Raw genomic sequence first — 17,595 nt, 5'->3', positions numbered from 1 at the left:
CCTGAGAGCGACCCATTCTTTCACAAATGTTTGTAAAAACAGTCTGCATGCCTAGGTGCTTGAATTTATACACCTGTGGCCATGGAAGTGATTGGAACACCTGATTCCAATAATTTGGATGGGTGAGCAAATACTTTTGGCAATATAGTGTATATCGCCTGGTGTTTTTACTGTAGCTTTATCTGTAATGTAACATCTCACTGTTTCTCTGCAAAATTCTTAAATGGGCCAGAGTGTTCAGTAATTGCTGTTAGTAACATTGTTGTTTACATAGTCTTTACATTATATCGTCAAATTTTAATGTAAAATATTTTTAAACTGTCAAGGTGTGAGGACCGAAGGAGGAGGAGGACCCAAATGGAAGACTTAACTGATTAATTATCAAGCAAACTCAGGAACAAGGTGAAAAACATGCCTTCTACAGTCTTTCTGCTAAACAATTAAACAGCATAAAATATACAGTTGATAAATTTAACAAGCCAATAAGCTACGGTTCTAAATCACCTGGTTGAAAAAAATTGAAACAGCAACTTTAGATTTGAAATACAATTTAAAAGTGAATTGTTCACTTTGTGCAATGATGAATAATGAACAAGTATTGAATGCAATGATTTTTTTTATTCTCGGCATTCACAGTAAGCCAAATACCCTCGGCTGTCTGTAATTTCCTCACAAAATACATTCATGTCTTCAAGGTTCCTGAAAAAAAACTTGAAATTCTCCAAGATCGACTCCTTTTCGTCTTCATCCACTTCCTCATCACCCCCAAGCTTTTCATACTGCTGTACAGCCTCTGCCAGTTCCACTTCCCCCATCTTCAGTATGTCAGGCAATTCCACGGCATCAGAGAACAAGTGCAGGTTTGCGTTAACCCATTCTGCGGCCTCTTTACAGTCATTTGCAATCCTGGCCTTCACTCTATCCTATAGAAGAGGAAAGGGACAAGTGCTCTTTCTAGTATTACATTTATTTTATACAGTGTATTCCACACAGTGATAGATGCTCGGCAGAGAAATAGTAATCAAACCTACCACTTCAACTGTTGTCTTCGAAGAGTTTTCAACGGAGACATCTTTGTCCTTTTATTTTTTACAAAAAAGGGTAATCTTAACACTGATATAAATGTAGTCATAAGGGGGGGAAAAAAAGCACAATTTAAGCAAAAATGTGTTTAATAAAAAATAAGCTAACCTCAGAGATATTCTCAAACTTTCGCTTCTTCAGTCTGAACACTGGTTGCACGTCACCACGCAGGAGGGCTGTTGACATCTCCGTCCAGTGTGCAAACATTTTATGATGGCTTAAATAAAATTGTTGAAGAAAAATATAAATGTATTATAGGTATAAATGTGGTACAAGCATTTTAAGGCAATCAATTGTCAAAGCTATTGTGATATTACCATCCAAGGTCAAAATTCTCCATCAGCATAACACACCACCATCTTCGCAAAGCTGGCATATCCATCTTAAAAAAAATTATATATGTGCATATATTTTTATACAGCATATCAGAGTGACATTAAAGAATTTCATGCTTTTACTGAATGAATAGGTAATCTTACAATAGTGAAATCAAAGGAGGCATCTAGCACTGTATAAAGGGCATACTGTGAACACAAACATTGACAATTAAATGTTAATATTTCACAGAATGTACTTTCTTTACAGAGTAGAATACAAGCACAAGGAATTTGTGTTCCTACCATCAGCATGAAGATGCCACAGTCAATCCCGTAGGGTTGTCTTGGAAAACCCTAGCATGTCAGGGAGAGAGTTTAGTTCAGCTGGTTTCAGAATATGGTTAAATATAAATAATATACTGCACTATTACCTCAATTTCCAACCCAGTAGTCTCTTTCCATGGACCAGGATTTATTGACTGAGAAAGTTTTCTATAATTAAAAACACTACAGCATTAAAGGAATAGTACACCCAAAACATGATTAGCCTTCATTTTCTACTCACCTCCATGCTGAACAACACTCTGGAGTACTTTTTTGATATCTCAAATGCATCTGGAGATCTGGGAGGCTTCTTGCTGTCTGCTGACATTCAAATAATGGAGGTCCATGGCGCCCGAGACAGAAAGGTCCATAAAAGTCCACAAAAACGTGTCAATATTCCTCCATACTGCTCGTCCAATGTAATCCAAGTGTCCTGAGTGGGTAGCATCCAGAATTTACTCGAAACGAAGTAATTTAGAATGTTTTTAGAGCATAAACAGTAGTGTATAGGATTTCCTAATAGCGCCCCCATGCGCGCTCACGATTCTACGGAAGCCGGCAGACCAAACCGGAAGGAAGTGCGCATTCAGCGTCTGGTCTGCCGATAATGCAAGCGTAGAAGAAGAAATGTGCTGTTTACCTGTGCAAAGAAAGAAACAACGAAAGAAAAATGTCTGAGGACTTCAGTGTTGAGGAAGAGCATGAGTTCTTTGCCGAGCTGAATGCGCTGGTTTGGTCTGCCGGCTTCCGTAGAATCGTGAGCGCGCATGGGGGCGCTATTAGGAAATCCTATACACTACTGTTTAGGCTCTAAAACGTTCTAAATGACTTCGTTTCGAGTAAATTCTGGATGCTACCCACTCAGGACACTTGGATTACATTGGACGAGCAGTATGGAGGAATATTGACAAGTTTTTGTGGACTTTTGTGGACCTTTCTGTCTCGGGCGCCATAGACCTCCATTATTTGAATGTCAGCAGACAGCAAGAAGTCTCCCAGATCTCCAGATGCATTTGAGATATCAAAAAAGTACTCCAGAGTGTTGTTCAGCATGGAGGTGAGTAGAAAATGAAGGCTAATCATGTTTTGGGTGTACTATTCCTTTAACATTTCTATGCAGCCATTATTATTTAAGTAGACTTTTTATGGTGCCAGTTTGTGAACCCAATTTCAGCTTTAAAAAAATTTAACTGTTAGATGACAAATTAAAAATTCTAAAACAGAATTGATATCAAAGATTTTCATTCGAATTGTACCATAAAAAGGCTTTTGCGCAGATCAGAACATGATCTGGCATTATTACACACAAAAAGATCAGAACGTGATCTGGCATTATTACACACAAAAAGATCAGAACGTGATCTGGCATTATTACACACAAAAAGATCAGAACGTGATCTGGCATTATTACACACAAAAAGATCAGAACGTGATCTGGCATTATTACACACAAAAAGATCAGAACGTGATCTGGTGAAAAGGAACTTGAACATTGTTCCAAAATGTAAGGTTTAGTTTGTGACCTCAACAGTTCTCTCATTTCTGGATCTCCAAACCCAGATTGTGCATTTGCACATTGTGAGTCCAGAAAGACAATGTCTCTCTGAGTTGGCTTCAAAACCTAAATTTACAATAGGAGTGAATGACATTTAAACTAAACTTTTTAACACATCCATAATACAATAGATATTCTGCAGTCTAGAAACTGTTCTCATGGAAGCTACTTTCCCCCATTAGCATTATTACTTACAGACAACAGGAAATGTCCAGGTTTCCACACAGGAATAACAATGGCATCTCTGAAGCGTGCATCTTTCTAATACATTGAAAAGACAACTGTAAAAATACATAGCAACTACAATTTAAATCTAAACCTGTAGAGCAGGTAGACTTACAGGTAAACTCAGAAGTGGGTTGGATGCAGTTGGGAGTCGCCATGTTGGAACCACATAGAGATCTGCTACAAAAATGGTCTTCCCCTGTGGATTATTTTGTAAATGTGAGCACAGTCATGATGATATTTTTGGAAATGCTACAAGACTAGCATGATACTGTGCCTTTCAATGTGTCAGAAAATCACATAAGCCTTATGCACACACTTTACAAAATTTGCATTGTATACCTTTGATTGAGCAATTTGTTCGATTAGCTCAAAGCACGCATTTCCAATCTGCAAAAGAAACAAAAAGTTCAACATAGCAGTCTCAACTAAATACATACTTAGCTCTCAAATAAATTGGCTACATCTACTTTCAACTCACTGTTGCGTCCATTTCATTGTTCAAACCAAGGCTCCAAAAGTCAGCACGTGTCAGGACACTCTTTCTTGTTTTCACAATCAACTCTGTCGCTGGCTTCTCAATGTCCAACACGTAGTTGAGCTGATGTGTACAATAAACAAAACATTTTTATTTGCCTTGAAGTACAGCATTGGTGTTAAAACTTATTTTCGAAGTTGTGCTACGTACCAGCTTCTCCTGGGTGGGATGACTTTGATCACTTGTCCATGATGCTCTGTATGGTCCAACGTTCTCACATCTTGTGATGGATTCACAATGTTTTCCACATTGGTCATTGTCTATCAAGAAAATTTAAAGTGAATAAAAACAAATCAATAAAATTGATATGAGATCATAGTACCCACCTTTCTTTCTGTCGGTATGAAGCCCTTGTTGCGAAGGAGTTTCAACCAGTATAGATTGTTTGGCCTTTTCAGATACTGCGGTTCCTGATGCTTGTAGAAAATAATTTATAATTATTTAACACAAATACTATTTGTCACGTTACAACCATAAAACAAAAACATTTCTATGACTTCATATTTACCAAATACTGCATGTCCAAAGGCATTCATGGTAATATCCTGCAAACAATGTGACTTATGCCCACTGTGTAGTTGCTGCTCCAAAAGCTTTGTGTTTGTGTTGATGTTTCTTTGATTTACTATGCTTCTCATCAAAAATATGTGGGTGGATGGTGCCATGTTATTGAGGAAGTAGTTGTTCTTCCGCATACTTGAAAAAAGTTGCTCGGCTACCTGGCTATTCAAGGAACTTTGCAGTTCTGGGACCAGGTTGATTCTCCTCAACACTTCCTGTGGATCTTTGGTGTTGGCCTCATGGAATTTGTCATATAAGACATAGTGGCTGGAGGAACCAGTGAATGGATGTCCCTCTTCATCTGGATTTTCCATAATTTCAGTCAGCCACGGTAGGGAGATCCTCAGTTTTTTTTGCTGAGCTGCGGTGATGTTGTCTTGGGTTGACGCAGCCAGCCTCCCTTCATGTGGCTTGAAAGGTATGGAAGTTGGAAAACGGAGGTTGACATGAGTTGCCAAACCCCGAGCAAAGTCATAAACACAGACATTTGGCAGGTGTTTCCAGGACATGAGAAGATCTGCAAAATCCCTTGGAGACTCTGCCCTCAGGTTGAACTTTAAACTGTAGACCACACCATGAGGGCACAAAACCACTGACCACCCACCTTTAAAGAAAATGGCAACAAGAAAGTTGTAAACTAAGTGCTAATTGACATTTGAAAATGGCTTTTAAGAACTATATGAAACCCTTACCGGATGCTCCCCAGATTTTCTGGAATATCTTGTCATACGTGTGCCTTGACTTCATCTCATCCCTTAGTCTTATAACAAGATCTGTCCGTGATCCCTTTGAATCCAAATTGCAGGCCTTGCATAGCTTGCGCACAGTTGAAACCTTGTAAAATAAAGATTAGAAATTAAATAACAACGCACAATAAAATCCAAGCATATACATCCATTAGAGAAGTATACCTTCTGCTTCATGAGCTCGTCCACTAGACGGTCCTCTGACACCATGCTGACTTCAGCTTCAGTGGAGGACTTCTGAAAAGTGGAGGAAACTTTTTCAAACTCTGTGTTCAACACCATTTCTGATTTTCGTGTATTCTTTCCAATCCATGGGGCCCAGTGCTCAAAACTAGGATTCACAGCAAAGATGTTCTTTGCACGACCTGAGAATGATAGACCAAAGAAGATATTAATGAAAGAAACTGCATAATAAACAAGTGAATTACTTTTAATAATAAAGAAAAAACTTTAAGCATGTAAATACTTTGAAAGAAGCCACGTGAAATCATTTCCAACTGAACAGAATCCCAGAAATCTTCTATATTCACTTTGCCAGGGAAATTCTCAGAGGGCTGTTTCAGGTCACTCACTGAAAGATTAAAATAATGTTAACAATGAAACAAGAAAAAAGATCAAACACTCATTCCATTCTGACTAACCGGGCAAGTTAAACACTCCTTTCTTGTGGAGGTCCATCACAACTACTGGAGGATAGTAGCCACAGCACACGCAAGAATAGGAATATGCATGGCTTGTCAATGCCTCAAAGTGGCAGTAAGCATGGAGAATTGTATCTCTGGGAGGAAATTTGACCTTCCTCAAGCTTTCCAGTGAGTTTAACACCTTGGAAACAGAAACACTGTTCTAAAAGAGAATGAAACAATAAATACATTTATTACTTTTACTATGTATATTATAACACAAAAAGATAATTTGATAATTTCTCCACTTACTTACCTGTAGGTTGTGTCTCAGATATATACATAGCTCAAGGTTCAAGATAACATGGTCATCAAAGTTGTGGAGACTGTCCTTCCATTCTTGGTATCTGTACATCATGCGGCACTGTGGACATTTCCGGTAATAGGTGGAAACATCTGGTGAAAAAAAACAAACATGAATTAAAGTTTTAAGCAGCAATCGACGGGCCCTCGCACGTCGAGATGCGAGACAGCCCAACTCTTTGGGAAACAATATATAAGCCTATTTAATAGAATTTCTAGGCTTAACTAATTAATATGTGTACAGACCCAAATAAGTAATAACCATAGTTACCATCACAATTTACTAATGTCATAATATGAAGTGAAACTTGAATAACTTACTTTCAATTACTCCATTCATGGTGATTATCCTTGCTTTTCCAGAAATCTTTATATCTTTTTGCAGATGTACTGACCCTGGACACACAGTGCAAGTAGTCTCCTCTGGATGCAACTCTGTAATGTAATCTGTCATTGCCCTAGGTTTAATAAGGTCATCTGGTAGGTTGGCCGGAAGCTTTTTATGACTGTGTATGTAGTGCACAAGTCGCTTCAAGTCTTCAGCCAATGGTGGATAGATAGCGTTTGGGTGCTGTTGAGTTGCAGTCTCTGTTCTGAACACGTCCCGGTTGTTTTGAAACAAATGCCATTTGCCTATGTTCTTGTGTACACATGACATTCTTGGTTTAGCACAAGGACAATGCCATGTGTTAGCTGTTGAGTTGTATGTCACCATGATCCTCCCAAGGCGACTATACTGATGTAAAGTAGGTTCATAAATGGAGAAACAAAACTGCTTGGGGGGTTCTGTAAATGGCACTTCAACACAGAAAGGTATATGAGCTGCCTGTGCATTCTTAAGCCTTTTCACACATGTTGCTTTTTTAGCCTCACCGAAGAATTTTAAGTCCACCATTTCAGTTAAGACATCTTCATGCAGATACTCTTCGGCAGCTGTTCCACTGCAGTACTCTAGTGAGCGGATGTGTTCACAATGGCTAGATGGTAATCCACTTCTGAATGCCATCAGATGATACTGCCTGCAGCTTTCCAACTCACACTGAACTTTGTGCTGATGACCCCAGGTTTTGTTTTGCACATGTATGGGCACAGAAAAGCCGTGACTTGCTTTTTGAACTACAGAGATTCCATTTGTGGCATCCACACAGACACTTTTCAAATGTTCAGTCACTGTTATGTCCTTTGATTTTTCAGCGTGTTTTCTCACAATATGTTTGGTCATGTTTTTTTTATAGATAACATTTTGGCAGTGAGGACATTTCACCTTATTTGAAATTAATTTAGTTGCTGTCTCCTGGGCAGATGGGACAACAATCGTTCCAGAATAAACTTCAGAGGGACCAAGAAGTGAATGTTGTTTAAAAGTGGAAGTTGGTGGAAACGGGGGAGACATTGTGGCACTTGGGTCGGTTTGAACTGTTGTTGGGTTAATTAATTGTACATAAGTTATTCTACTTTAATCATATTACTTTAATCATATTATACTTACACATTTTGTTATCTCTATCTTACTCATATTACAAAGAGTGTTAAAACATTTAGTTTTGTTTGCTGTGTCATTAATGTTTTTTAAGTCTGTGCAGGAGGGATGCTGACTGCGACTGCTGTTAACAGATGTCGTTAAGGGTGTGGAGGAGAATGGAGAACTGTGCAACTAGATAAGGAGAGGGGTTCTCCTTATCCTATGATGTTGTATGATGTTGTATGATGTTGTACGAAAATTCTGGTTTCAACTGGGTTCTGTTCCCTCCCCCTTTAGCGGTTGAAACCACATTGTAATCAGGGCGTTTCTTCAATAAAGGGCTTGGAGAGCAGATACTGCTTCAGAGTGGGTTTGAAGTTGTAACTGAATGCAGTTTCTGATCCCCTCTCCTTGCAAGTAAAATATACTAAATTCTCTGTGTCATTCTTTGTGCAGGTTGCTGAATAAGGTGTTTGGTGTTTAAACCTAACATTAATTGGTCCTTCGAGCCGGATTGCAAGATACCCGACGACCCCCAGCAGGTGAGTGAGATCCAGATAAGCCTGCGGCCGCAGCAAAGAGACCCTTTACGGGACTGGTCTCTCCCTTACAAGCTGGGGTCCGACGGTTGAAGCATTTCGAGGACGCAGAGAATTGTGAGTAGTTTTTCTTTTAATAAGGAGTGAGTGAATTATTGGAAGAAAAATATATAAAATATAAAAAATTTATAAAAATATAATAATATAAAAAAAAAGAAAAAAAGATCGAAGTGAAGGGCGTGGGGTCACGAGATTCCCCTTTTGAAGTCCTCTCAGCGTGGGGTCACGAGATTCCCCTTTGCAAACAGTTTAAACCTCGTGAAGGACGGCTGTGTCCTCTATCTTAAATAGTTAAATTCCGCATGGGGTAACGAGGTCCCCCTTTTGTACTAAAACCCTGACAATTCTAGACTCTATCAGGTAAAACAGAAATTTTAAAACAGTTAAAGTCCGCGGGAGGGCAGGCTCCCCTAGTTTGTAAGGGCAGGCTCCCCGAGTTGTAAACTAGTTAAATTCTGCGTAGGATAGCGGCGTCCTCTGTGTTTAAAATAAGTAAACAGAAATAAAGTAAAAGTTAACTGCGCAGTGAGTGTGTGTGTGTGTGTGTGTGCGTGTGTAAGGAAATATAGATATCACTAGATATCTGTATTTCATACCAAAAAGACAAGGGTTAAATGGTGAGCTTTTGTGGATGTTTGTAGACAAGAAAACTCCACCTGTAAGGGTTGAAGTGAGTTTTACCACAAAAAGTCGTTGATCACCATCTTGTCTGAAGCCCCAGTGTTTAGAACACGACAGGTGTTGAAAACCCACTGGGCCCAAATTTAGTTCAAAATGGGAAAGGGGCAAAGTAAAGAAAAACAGAAGTTATTGGAGGAACTCCAGTGTAAAGACTGGAAAGCAGTTGAAAATGATGACCCATGGGCGGTAGAGCCGTTGTGTTACTGGATAAAAAACTACGGTTTTAATGGTAAATTGAGCACCACAAACATAAAGGAATTGCAGCAAAAAATAAAAACAAAAAGCAAAAATAAAGACACTTTGATGGCAAAAGAAGGTTACATGCAAACCATGGTTTGGATGAAATTAGCAGGACAGAGAGAAGAGGGAGAGCGCAGAGCTAAAAGAGAGAGAGAGGAGAGACAAAGAAAAGAGAAAGAAGGGAAAGAAAGAGAAAGTGAAGAAAGAAAAAAGGAAAAGGAAAGATCAATAATGTTTCATAGAAAGGAAGATGACGAGTACGTAGGGCCCTATTCTGACCTGCTACATCAAATACATAATCTCCCACAAATGGGAGGTGCTGCCGCTGCAGCCGATCCCTCAGCTCCGCCACTCACGGGGGATCCTCCACAATATACTCCCCCACAGCATATACCTCCTCCAGAAGGATCATTGAAAACAGCCCCTCTTCAAGCAGCTTCTCCACAAGCTAATACCTCCCAGGGATATGCTACTAGGTCCAAAGGTTCTGTAGGAAATTGGTCAAAAACTTTAGCGACAACATTTAGTGACATTCTGTCCCCACAGGCACTCCGAGTGATGCCTGTAAAACAGGAAGGTGTAGGAGAAGTCCTTACGCTTCCTTTAATAGAATTACCAAACCCCTTAGCGGGCCAGGTTGAAGGAAATAACCGACAACCAGCCACAATAATGGTATATAGAACCATAATGGAAGAAAGAAAAGCAGCAATACTGCATGCGCCTAAGCCACTTACAAAGAAACAAATGATGTCCTTCTTAGGACTCACTAATTATTGCAGAAGCTGGGTACCAAATTATGCAGAAATAACTGCACCGTTAAACTTACTTATGTATAAAGAGGAACTGAAAATGTCAGACAACCTAAAATGGACATCTGAAGCAGAAGCGGCCTTCTGTAACATTAAGCAGGCTATGGTGAGCAGTTGCACGTTAGCACTCCCAGACTATGAAAAAGAATTTGTACAAATGGTGGACTGTAAAGGTCATTTTATGACCTCGGTCTTAACTCAAATGCATGGGAATAAATTACGGCCAATAGCATACTATTCTACTAAATTAGATGCTGTAGCATGTGCACTTCCACACTGTGTGCGAGCAGTGATAGCTGCTTCATTGGCAGTAACGTCCAGTGCTGACATAGTATTATTCCATCCACTGACATTAAAAGTTCCCCACTCGGTGTCTGCTTTGCTTTTACAAACTAAAATGACTTTTCTATCCCCAGCCAGACACCTCTCATGCATGTCTTTACTTCTGTCACAGCCGCATTTGAAAATAGAACGCTGCACGGTGCTGAACCCAGCAACACTTATCCCCACACCAGATGATGGGGAATCTCATGATTGTGAGGCTCTGGCTGAACAAACTGCTAAAAGTAGGCCAGATTTGAAAGACACTCCTTTGTCAGAAGGAGAAACATTATTTGTTGATGGATCCTCTAAAAAAGATGAAAAAGGGAAAACAAGAACTGGTTATGCTGTAGTGACACATACCGCTGTGCTAAAAGCGGAAGCTTTACCACAACATTACTCTGCACAAGCAGCAGAACTGATTGCTCTTACTGAAGCATGCAAATTGATGAAAGACAAAATAGTAACTATCTGGACAGATAGTCAATATGCTTATGCTACAACACATACCTTTGCACAACATTGGAAAAACAGAGGCATGATAACATCAACCGGGAAACTAGTGACCCATGCCAATTTACTGAAAGAACTTTTACAAGCAGTACAGCTGCCAAAGCAGCTGGCAATATGCAAATGTGCGGCCCACACATCGGGAAAAGATGCTGTTTCAAAAGGGAATTCCTTTGCAGATAAAATAGCAAAAGAAGCTGCTTTAAAAGAAATAACAGTATTAACATTAACAGACAATTCACTAAAAGACGACATCTTACAAGACATGCAGCAGCAAGCTCCTAAACAGGAACAAGAACAACGGAAAAGCAAAGGAGCACGATTAAAGGAGGGGATTTACACCTGACCAGAAAATAAACCAATCCTTCCAAAAAACTTATACAAATGGGCAGCTATGTTGACCCATGGTAAAACTCATGTGTCAACCGGAGGGATGGTAGGATTGGTAAACCAAACATATACGACCTATGGTTTTAATGCTTATTCAAAAAATTTTTGTAGAGCATGCTTAATATGTGCAAAGCACAATGCTCAGGGGAACCTAAGGCCTAAAAGAGGACAATTCCCAAAGCCAAACTACCCCTTTCAACATATACATATGGATTTTATAGAACTAAGCCCTAGTGAAGGTAAAAAGTTCTGTTTAGTAATAGTTGACTCGTTTTCTAAATGGGTAGAACTGTTTCCTACAAAACATCCAGATGCACTAACAGTCGCAAAAGCATTATGCAAAGACATAATTCCCCGTTATGGGATTCCAGAGAAAATTTATAGTGATAATGGCACACATTTTGTAAATCAGATAATAACCAAAATAGGACAAGCCTTTCACATAGATTTGAAAAACCACTGTGCTTATCATCCACAAAGCGCAGGCCTTGTGGAAAGAACGAACGGATTCGTTAAAAACCGACTTAGGAAATGTATGGAAGAAACGGGAAGATCATGGACTCAATGTTTGGATTTAGTTAAACTACACATAAATATTACAAGTACGACCGGGTTGACCCCTTATGAAACAATATTTGGCAGACCATATAGACTTCCCTATTTTAATAATAGCTGGGAAACAGATGATGAAAGTACTCTAGCAGACTACATGAGAAAGATGCTGGAGCAACAAAAGCAACAGCTGAACCAAACTGACAGTGTCCCACCCTCTGTGTCTCCACAGGAAAACCAATTAGTTGAACCAGGTGATTGGGTCCTCATAAAGAGCATAAAGAGGAAACATTGGTATTCACCTAAGTGGGAAGGACCCTATCAGGTTTTGTTGACCACTCCAACTGCATTAAAAATAGCTGAAAGAAGCACATGGATCCACTTGTCACACTGCAAGAAAGTGATAGATAGATCAGATGAGTAATGTGTAAAATCACTTTCTTAATTATTCTGTGGAACCTTACCGTACTGCTTAGCACTCTAGTAATTCTACTGTGGTACCTGTTATAGAATACGCATTTGGTCTCCTTCACCGACCTTCAGAGGAAGTCCATCGTACAAAGGGGGTTGTATTTTTTAGCATACAACCATCTCAAACTGGTGAACGTTCAACAACTCTGCCGAGAGGTCATAGGAAGTAGACCACTGTGTAAAAGATTACCCATAGGAAACTTTTTGAAGTTTGAACCTAGATGATGTTGCAACTTTTCATATTAGTTTTGTTTTTAGCTCTCACTCAGGGCAAGGATTCTTGTTGCCCCCATGAGCCAGCTATTTGTAAAAGGGACGTCTATCTCTGCTATAACTCTACTAGAGTAATCAGTGTAGTGACTATTCCTTTTCAAACATTCTCGCAAAGATTTAAAATTGACCCGGGAGATTGGCGAGGTTATGATTTCTACCTATATCCCCGTGTAGTTCAAAGAACTCAAAAGAGTTGGGGAGACGTTTTCAGAACCACTGGACAGTGGAAAAAAGGATCGTATGGATGGACATCTTTAGCTAAGAAATGGATGAGTAGAATATCAGGGTTCACTGTTAACCATGCCTCCAAAGTTTTCACTATGACAATAAACTCCACAGCAGAACCCCTTGAGAAGGAAGGCTGTTCTTCCTCATTTATATGTGCACGGTCTAGTGAAACCGATCCGTGTTGGACATTGTATCTGTGCTCTGCAAATGTTACACAAGAAGAAAATGAGATACAAGGGATTCTTACTTCTGCCCAAGGTGAACAGATAAAAATTCAAAATATTAATGACCCGCTTAAAACGGATGAACTGTTTCAAGTCACCACTGGAATCTCTGGGCAAACAAATAACTGGCTTTTAATGGCAGAACAAGCAGCTAAAACAGTGTCTAATGATTGTCTTGTGTGTATGGGAGCCAGACCGCTGTTACGTGTGGTTCCTGCCACCATAACTCCTCAATGTCTTCTAAATATAATGAATTATACAGTTCCAACTGATAATTGCACCTATTGGGATAAGATCTATCCCCTGACCACAGATGAGAAGAAAAAACCAATCTTTTTGAAGAAAGTGGCTGTGGCAAATTTCACCTGTGTAAACAGGACCGGAGTGGGCCCAAAATTGGGTACACTAAATGAAAAACAATGTGCAAGCATTTTACTGGTATCCACCTTTTTTAAACCTCAATCCCGCAGTGACATCTGGTGGTGGTGTGGAGATGACAGATTGTTTGACAGACTTCCATGCAACACCACTGGATTGTGTGCTGCAGTCACCTTGATTTTACCTGTTTCTATTACTTCACTCACAATGGATGAATTGTTAACGACTGTAAACAGTATTTTACCACATACATGGCATACTAGAAGAAGGAGGGCATCTGAAAATGCGTGGAGTCCAGATGACCCTACTTATATTGACAATATTGGAGTACCCAGAGGTGTTCCAGATGAGTATAAACTAGTGAATCAAGTTTCTGCAGGATTTGAATCTTTCTTATGCTGGTGGTGTACTATAAATAAAAATGTAGACAGGATCAACTACATCCATTATAACGTCCAGAGGCTGGGAAATAAAACAGAACAAGGCTTCTCCGCCGTCCATGAACAATTGTCAGCTACCTCTCTGATGGCTTTCCAGAACCGTATTGCTGTTGACATGTTGTTAGCTGAAAAAGGTGGTGTGTGCTCTATTTTTGGAGATCAGTGTTGCAACTTTATTCCCAACAACACTGCTGCAGATGGCAGCCTCACAAAGGCCCTTGAAGGCCTTCGCTCTCTTAACAGCAAAATGAAAGACCATTCTGGAGTTGACACAAAAATGTGGGATGGATCTGGAGACATTTTTGGTAAATACAAACAACTGGTACTTTCTATTTTGATGTCTGTAGCTATATTTGCCGCCATCCTGACCTTATGTGGATGTTGTTGTATTCCATGTATTAGAGCGCTGCTAAATAGACTAATTACCACTGCAATACAACCCATGAAAACAGAAATGTATGCCCTTATGTCCACTGAGGAACACCTATCGGATGATGAAGACAGCGAAGAGGATGAATTCTCTTTACACTTTCCTGACTTTTATCCTAATCCCAACGACAATAACCCACCAGTTTAAAGTACCTCTGAGTGTGCCCTTTACAGCTAAAAAAAGAAAAAAGAATGATTTCTTAGTTGAAAATCTGAAAAGAAGTAACTATTGAATGATAAAATAAATAGCTTAAAGTGAATAAACAGGAGGGAAATGTTGGGTTAATTAATTGTACATAAGTTATTCTACTTTAATCATATTACTTTAATCATATTATACTTACACATTTTGTTATCTCTATCTTACTCATATTACAAAGAGTGTTAAAACATTTAGTTTTGTTTGCTGTGTCATTAATGTTTTTTAAGTCTGTGCAGGAGGGATGCTGACTGCGACTGCTGTTAACAGATGTCGTTAAGGGTGTGGAGGAGAATGGAGAACTGTGCAACTAGATAAGGAGAGGGGTTCTCCTTATCCTATGATGTTGTATGATGTTGTATGATGTTGTACGAAAATTCTGGTTTCAACTGGGTTCTGTTCCCTCCCCCTTTAGCGGTTGAAACCACATTGTAATCAGGGCGTTTCTTCAATAAAGGGCTTGGAGAGCAGATACTGCTTCAGAGTGGGTTTGAAGTTGTAACTGAATGCAGTTTCTGATCCCCTCTCCTTGCAAGTAAAATATACTAAATTCTCTGTGTCATTCTTTGTGCAGGTTGCTGAATAAGGTGTTTGGTGTTTAAACCTAACAACTGTAGATGCAGATAAACTAACTTCTAAGTTGTGTTCCAATGGGGAAGAAGCTGAGGTAAATGTTAATTGTGTGGCACTTTGGCAAGCCTCCAGATGTCTTTCCATATCTTTCTTGGTTATGATTGTTTTGTTGCAAACAGGGCAATGAAAATGACCAGAATTCCTGCATTGCAAATTGCACTTACAAATCTTCTTATCTAGGAGATCAAGGAAACAAAAAACATTTAAATAGACTATGACGAACACGAAAACAAGTGAACATATAAATAGACAGATATGGCTATACTTACCTTTAAATGTAATGGCATTTTTTATGTGGACTTCTAGATGGCGCTGAAGCCTGTACGGTGGGCTGGGTTTATATGTAGGACAGAGGGGGCAGTGGTAAAGTTTGCAACATGTTGTGCAGCGTTCAACTGCAGGCTTTACATCAATTACAAATATGGATTGATGCATCTCTAAAAGACAGAAAGACAATTACAGATGTTACAAATGGTTATATTACATAAACATCTAGTACAATTAATTTATACAGCCACTTAAGTATTTGTCCACAGTGAAGAATGAAAACGTATAATTCAGTGTTACATGTTTAACATTATATTCAATTACATATATTGTGACACAATAAACTGCCTTGTAAAATTTAAACATACATATTTATCACATTTTTCATTTTAACTTGCTACCGTAACACGATATATTTATAAAAATTATACTCATATAAATATAATATTTCCAATAATAATAATTGGCCGAATCCATTCTCAACAACGGGCCGGTCAACAATTTAACTGGGACAGAACGATCATATCGATTAATAAGAATCCTATAGCCAAAATTATTTAAAACCAGGGACCACACCTAGTGTTAAACTTTTTATGAAAATATAGCACAATTAGAAAGGTAGGTAACGTAGTATATATACAAGAAGAAGTGTAATGTTATAACGTTACCTTTAAAACGCAAGTAGCTAACGCAAGCTAACGCTAGCCATTTAACATTAACGTAACTTTAAAATTCTAAACAATTTAATAGCCAAAGCACACATTCGTTATTTATATTGACAGATGAATGTTTTTGTGACCCCTGCATTCACCGTTTCTTCAATGTTGGGACCACAATAACCAGTCGCATACCGTTTTCTGTAGTTGTCTTGTGTCTTCGCTGAGTAAGCAGGCAATGGCATGTAAACAAAAAAGGCAGAACAGGAAGCGGAAGCAACCCAGGACGAAGCTGGAAGGCTGCAACCGGACGCGACTGAGAACGAAGGCGGAAGCGACTGTAACGTGAGGTCTGCAGCCAGACCCCTCTCGAAATAGTGGGAAAAATCATCTCTGCCCTTCTTAGTTGACAAATAACAGAACTGTCCAATCACAGAACTGTTCTTGGAAATGCTGCAAGAAAGATTTCTGCCCTGAGGTTATATCAAGAACAAGCAGCGAGAACCCTCACGCCAGTGCTGTGAGAACAAAATCATGTTTTGTTGGGGGTTTTTTTTGTTCTTGCAGATGTGGCATTGGATGTATTGACGGTTCAAGCCCCCCCTCTGACTTTCAGTGTCTTTGTGTGCGTGTGCAAGACACTTCACCTGCATTGTCTACTGATGGTGGTCAGAGGGCCCTGTGGCGCCAGTGTACGGCAGCCCCGATTCTGTCAGTGAGCCCCAGGCCAGCTGTGGCTACAATGTAGCTTGTGCGTGAGTGTGTGCGTGAATGGGTGAATGAATGTAGTGTAAAGGGCTTTGGTCAAGTCGCCTGAATTGAATGAAGGCGCTATTTAAAAAAAAAAAAAAAAAAAAAAAGAATGAAGGTACATGCCATTTACCATGTGAAAATAAGAAAAAAAATGTCCCATCTATAGTTGAGTATGTGATGGCCTTTATATTTACATTTCCCTTGACGCAAAAACAAAATAAACTCCATCGGATTCACCATTTCTGTATTTACTATATTGTAGTTGTCTTGTCATTCTTTAATAAATCCCAGATTTGTAGAGTGCATTAAAATATCCTGTCTGGCAAATTCTTCCATGTAAGCAGTTGATTTCTGAAGGTTTTCTACAATGACAATAGATTTCTTGGCTAGTTAAACTGAATAAAGTTCATAAGTGTTGGGATCCGGGGCCTTGCCCACCAGAGGGTGCCGTGGATCCATGCCTGGGGAGCTTGGGCTCAGCATGGACAGCTGTTTTCCATCAGTTCATTAAGAGCTCTCCCTTTTTAAGCTGGAGTAGAGCTCCACTCTGAGCCGGATTGTTGCCTTTTCTGTGCCACCATGCCTGTCTGAACCAAGAACCTGCAGAACCCTGTGTGTTCCAATAAATATTGGACTTTTAATCTTCCCTCTGTGTCTGTGAGTTCTGCATTTGGGCTAGTAAAACCTGCGTTTCATGACAGAACAATCCAGCCAACAGACTAGCACAGCAGACTCCTTCTACGCG

General features: G+C 39.5%; 1 protein-coding gene across 1 annotated transcript; it reads right to left on the bottom strand.

Annotated features, from left to right (window-relative positions):
- Positions 1-449: 449 nt before the first annotated feature.
- Positions 450-16,382, bottom strand: LOC119779814. The gene is made up of 23 exons (XM_038279617.1): positions 16,293-16,382; positions 15,444-15,611; positions 15,153-15,350; positions 6,657-7,751; positions 6,289-6,428; positions 5,991-6,195; positions 5,816-5,920; positions 5,515-5,714; positions 5,296-5,437; positions 4,551-5,207; positions 4,369-4,458; positions 4,193-4,302; positions 3,986-4,105; positions 3,847-3,894; positions 3,620-3,703; positions 3,475-3,536; positions 1,832-1,892; positions 1,704-1,754; positions 1,563-1,607; positions 1,401-1,465; positions 1,192-1,300; positions 1,032-1,079; positions 450-923 (listed from the first exon to the last, which is right to left on the bottom strand). The coding sequence occupies exons 2-23, from the start codon at positions 15,607-15,609 to the stop codon at positions 618-620; spliced, it is 4,107 nt and encodes a 1,368-aa protein (XP_038135545.1). The 5' UTR covers positions 15,610-15,611; positions 16,293-16,382; the 3' UTR covers positions 450-617.
- Between the last annotated feature and the right edge of the window lie 1,213 nt (positions 16,383-17,595).

This window comes from Cyprinodon tularosa, unplaced genomic scaffold (genome assembly GCF_016077235.1).
Source record: "Cyprinodon tularosa strain WSP-4 unplaced genomic scaffold, ASM1607723v1 ctg1517, whole genome shotgun sequence".
Taxonomy (NCBI): domain Eukaryota; kingdom Metazoa; phylum Chordata; class Actinopteri; order Cyprinodontiformes; family Cyprinodontidae; genus Cyprinodon; species Cyprinodon tularosa.
Note: the sequence above shows the minus strand (reverse complement) of the source record. Positions and strands in the feature narration are given on the sequence as shown.

Bases quoted from the DNA above. Each gene is read 5' to 3' on its own strand.
- LOC119779814 (XM_038279617.1), bottom strand. From the start codon at position 15,609: ATGCATCAATCCATATTTGTAATTGATGTAAAGCCTGCAGTTGAACGC. The intron at 5,715-5,815 runs GTATTTACATGC...TATCATTCTCAG, and splicing joins TTCACGTGGCTTCTTTCAAA to GTCGTGCAAAGAACATCTTT. The intron at 4,303-4,368 runs GTGGGTACTATG...TTTTCTTGATAG, and splicing joins TCATACCGACAGAAAGAAAG to ACAATGACCAATGTGGAAAA.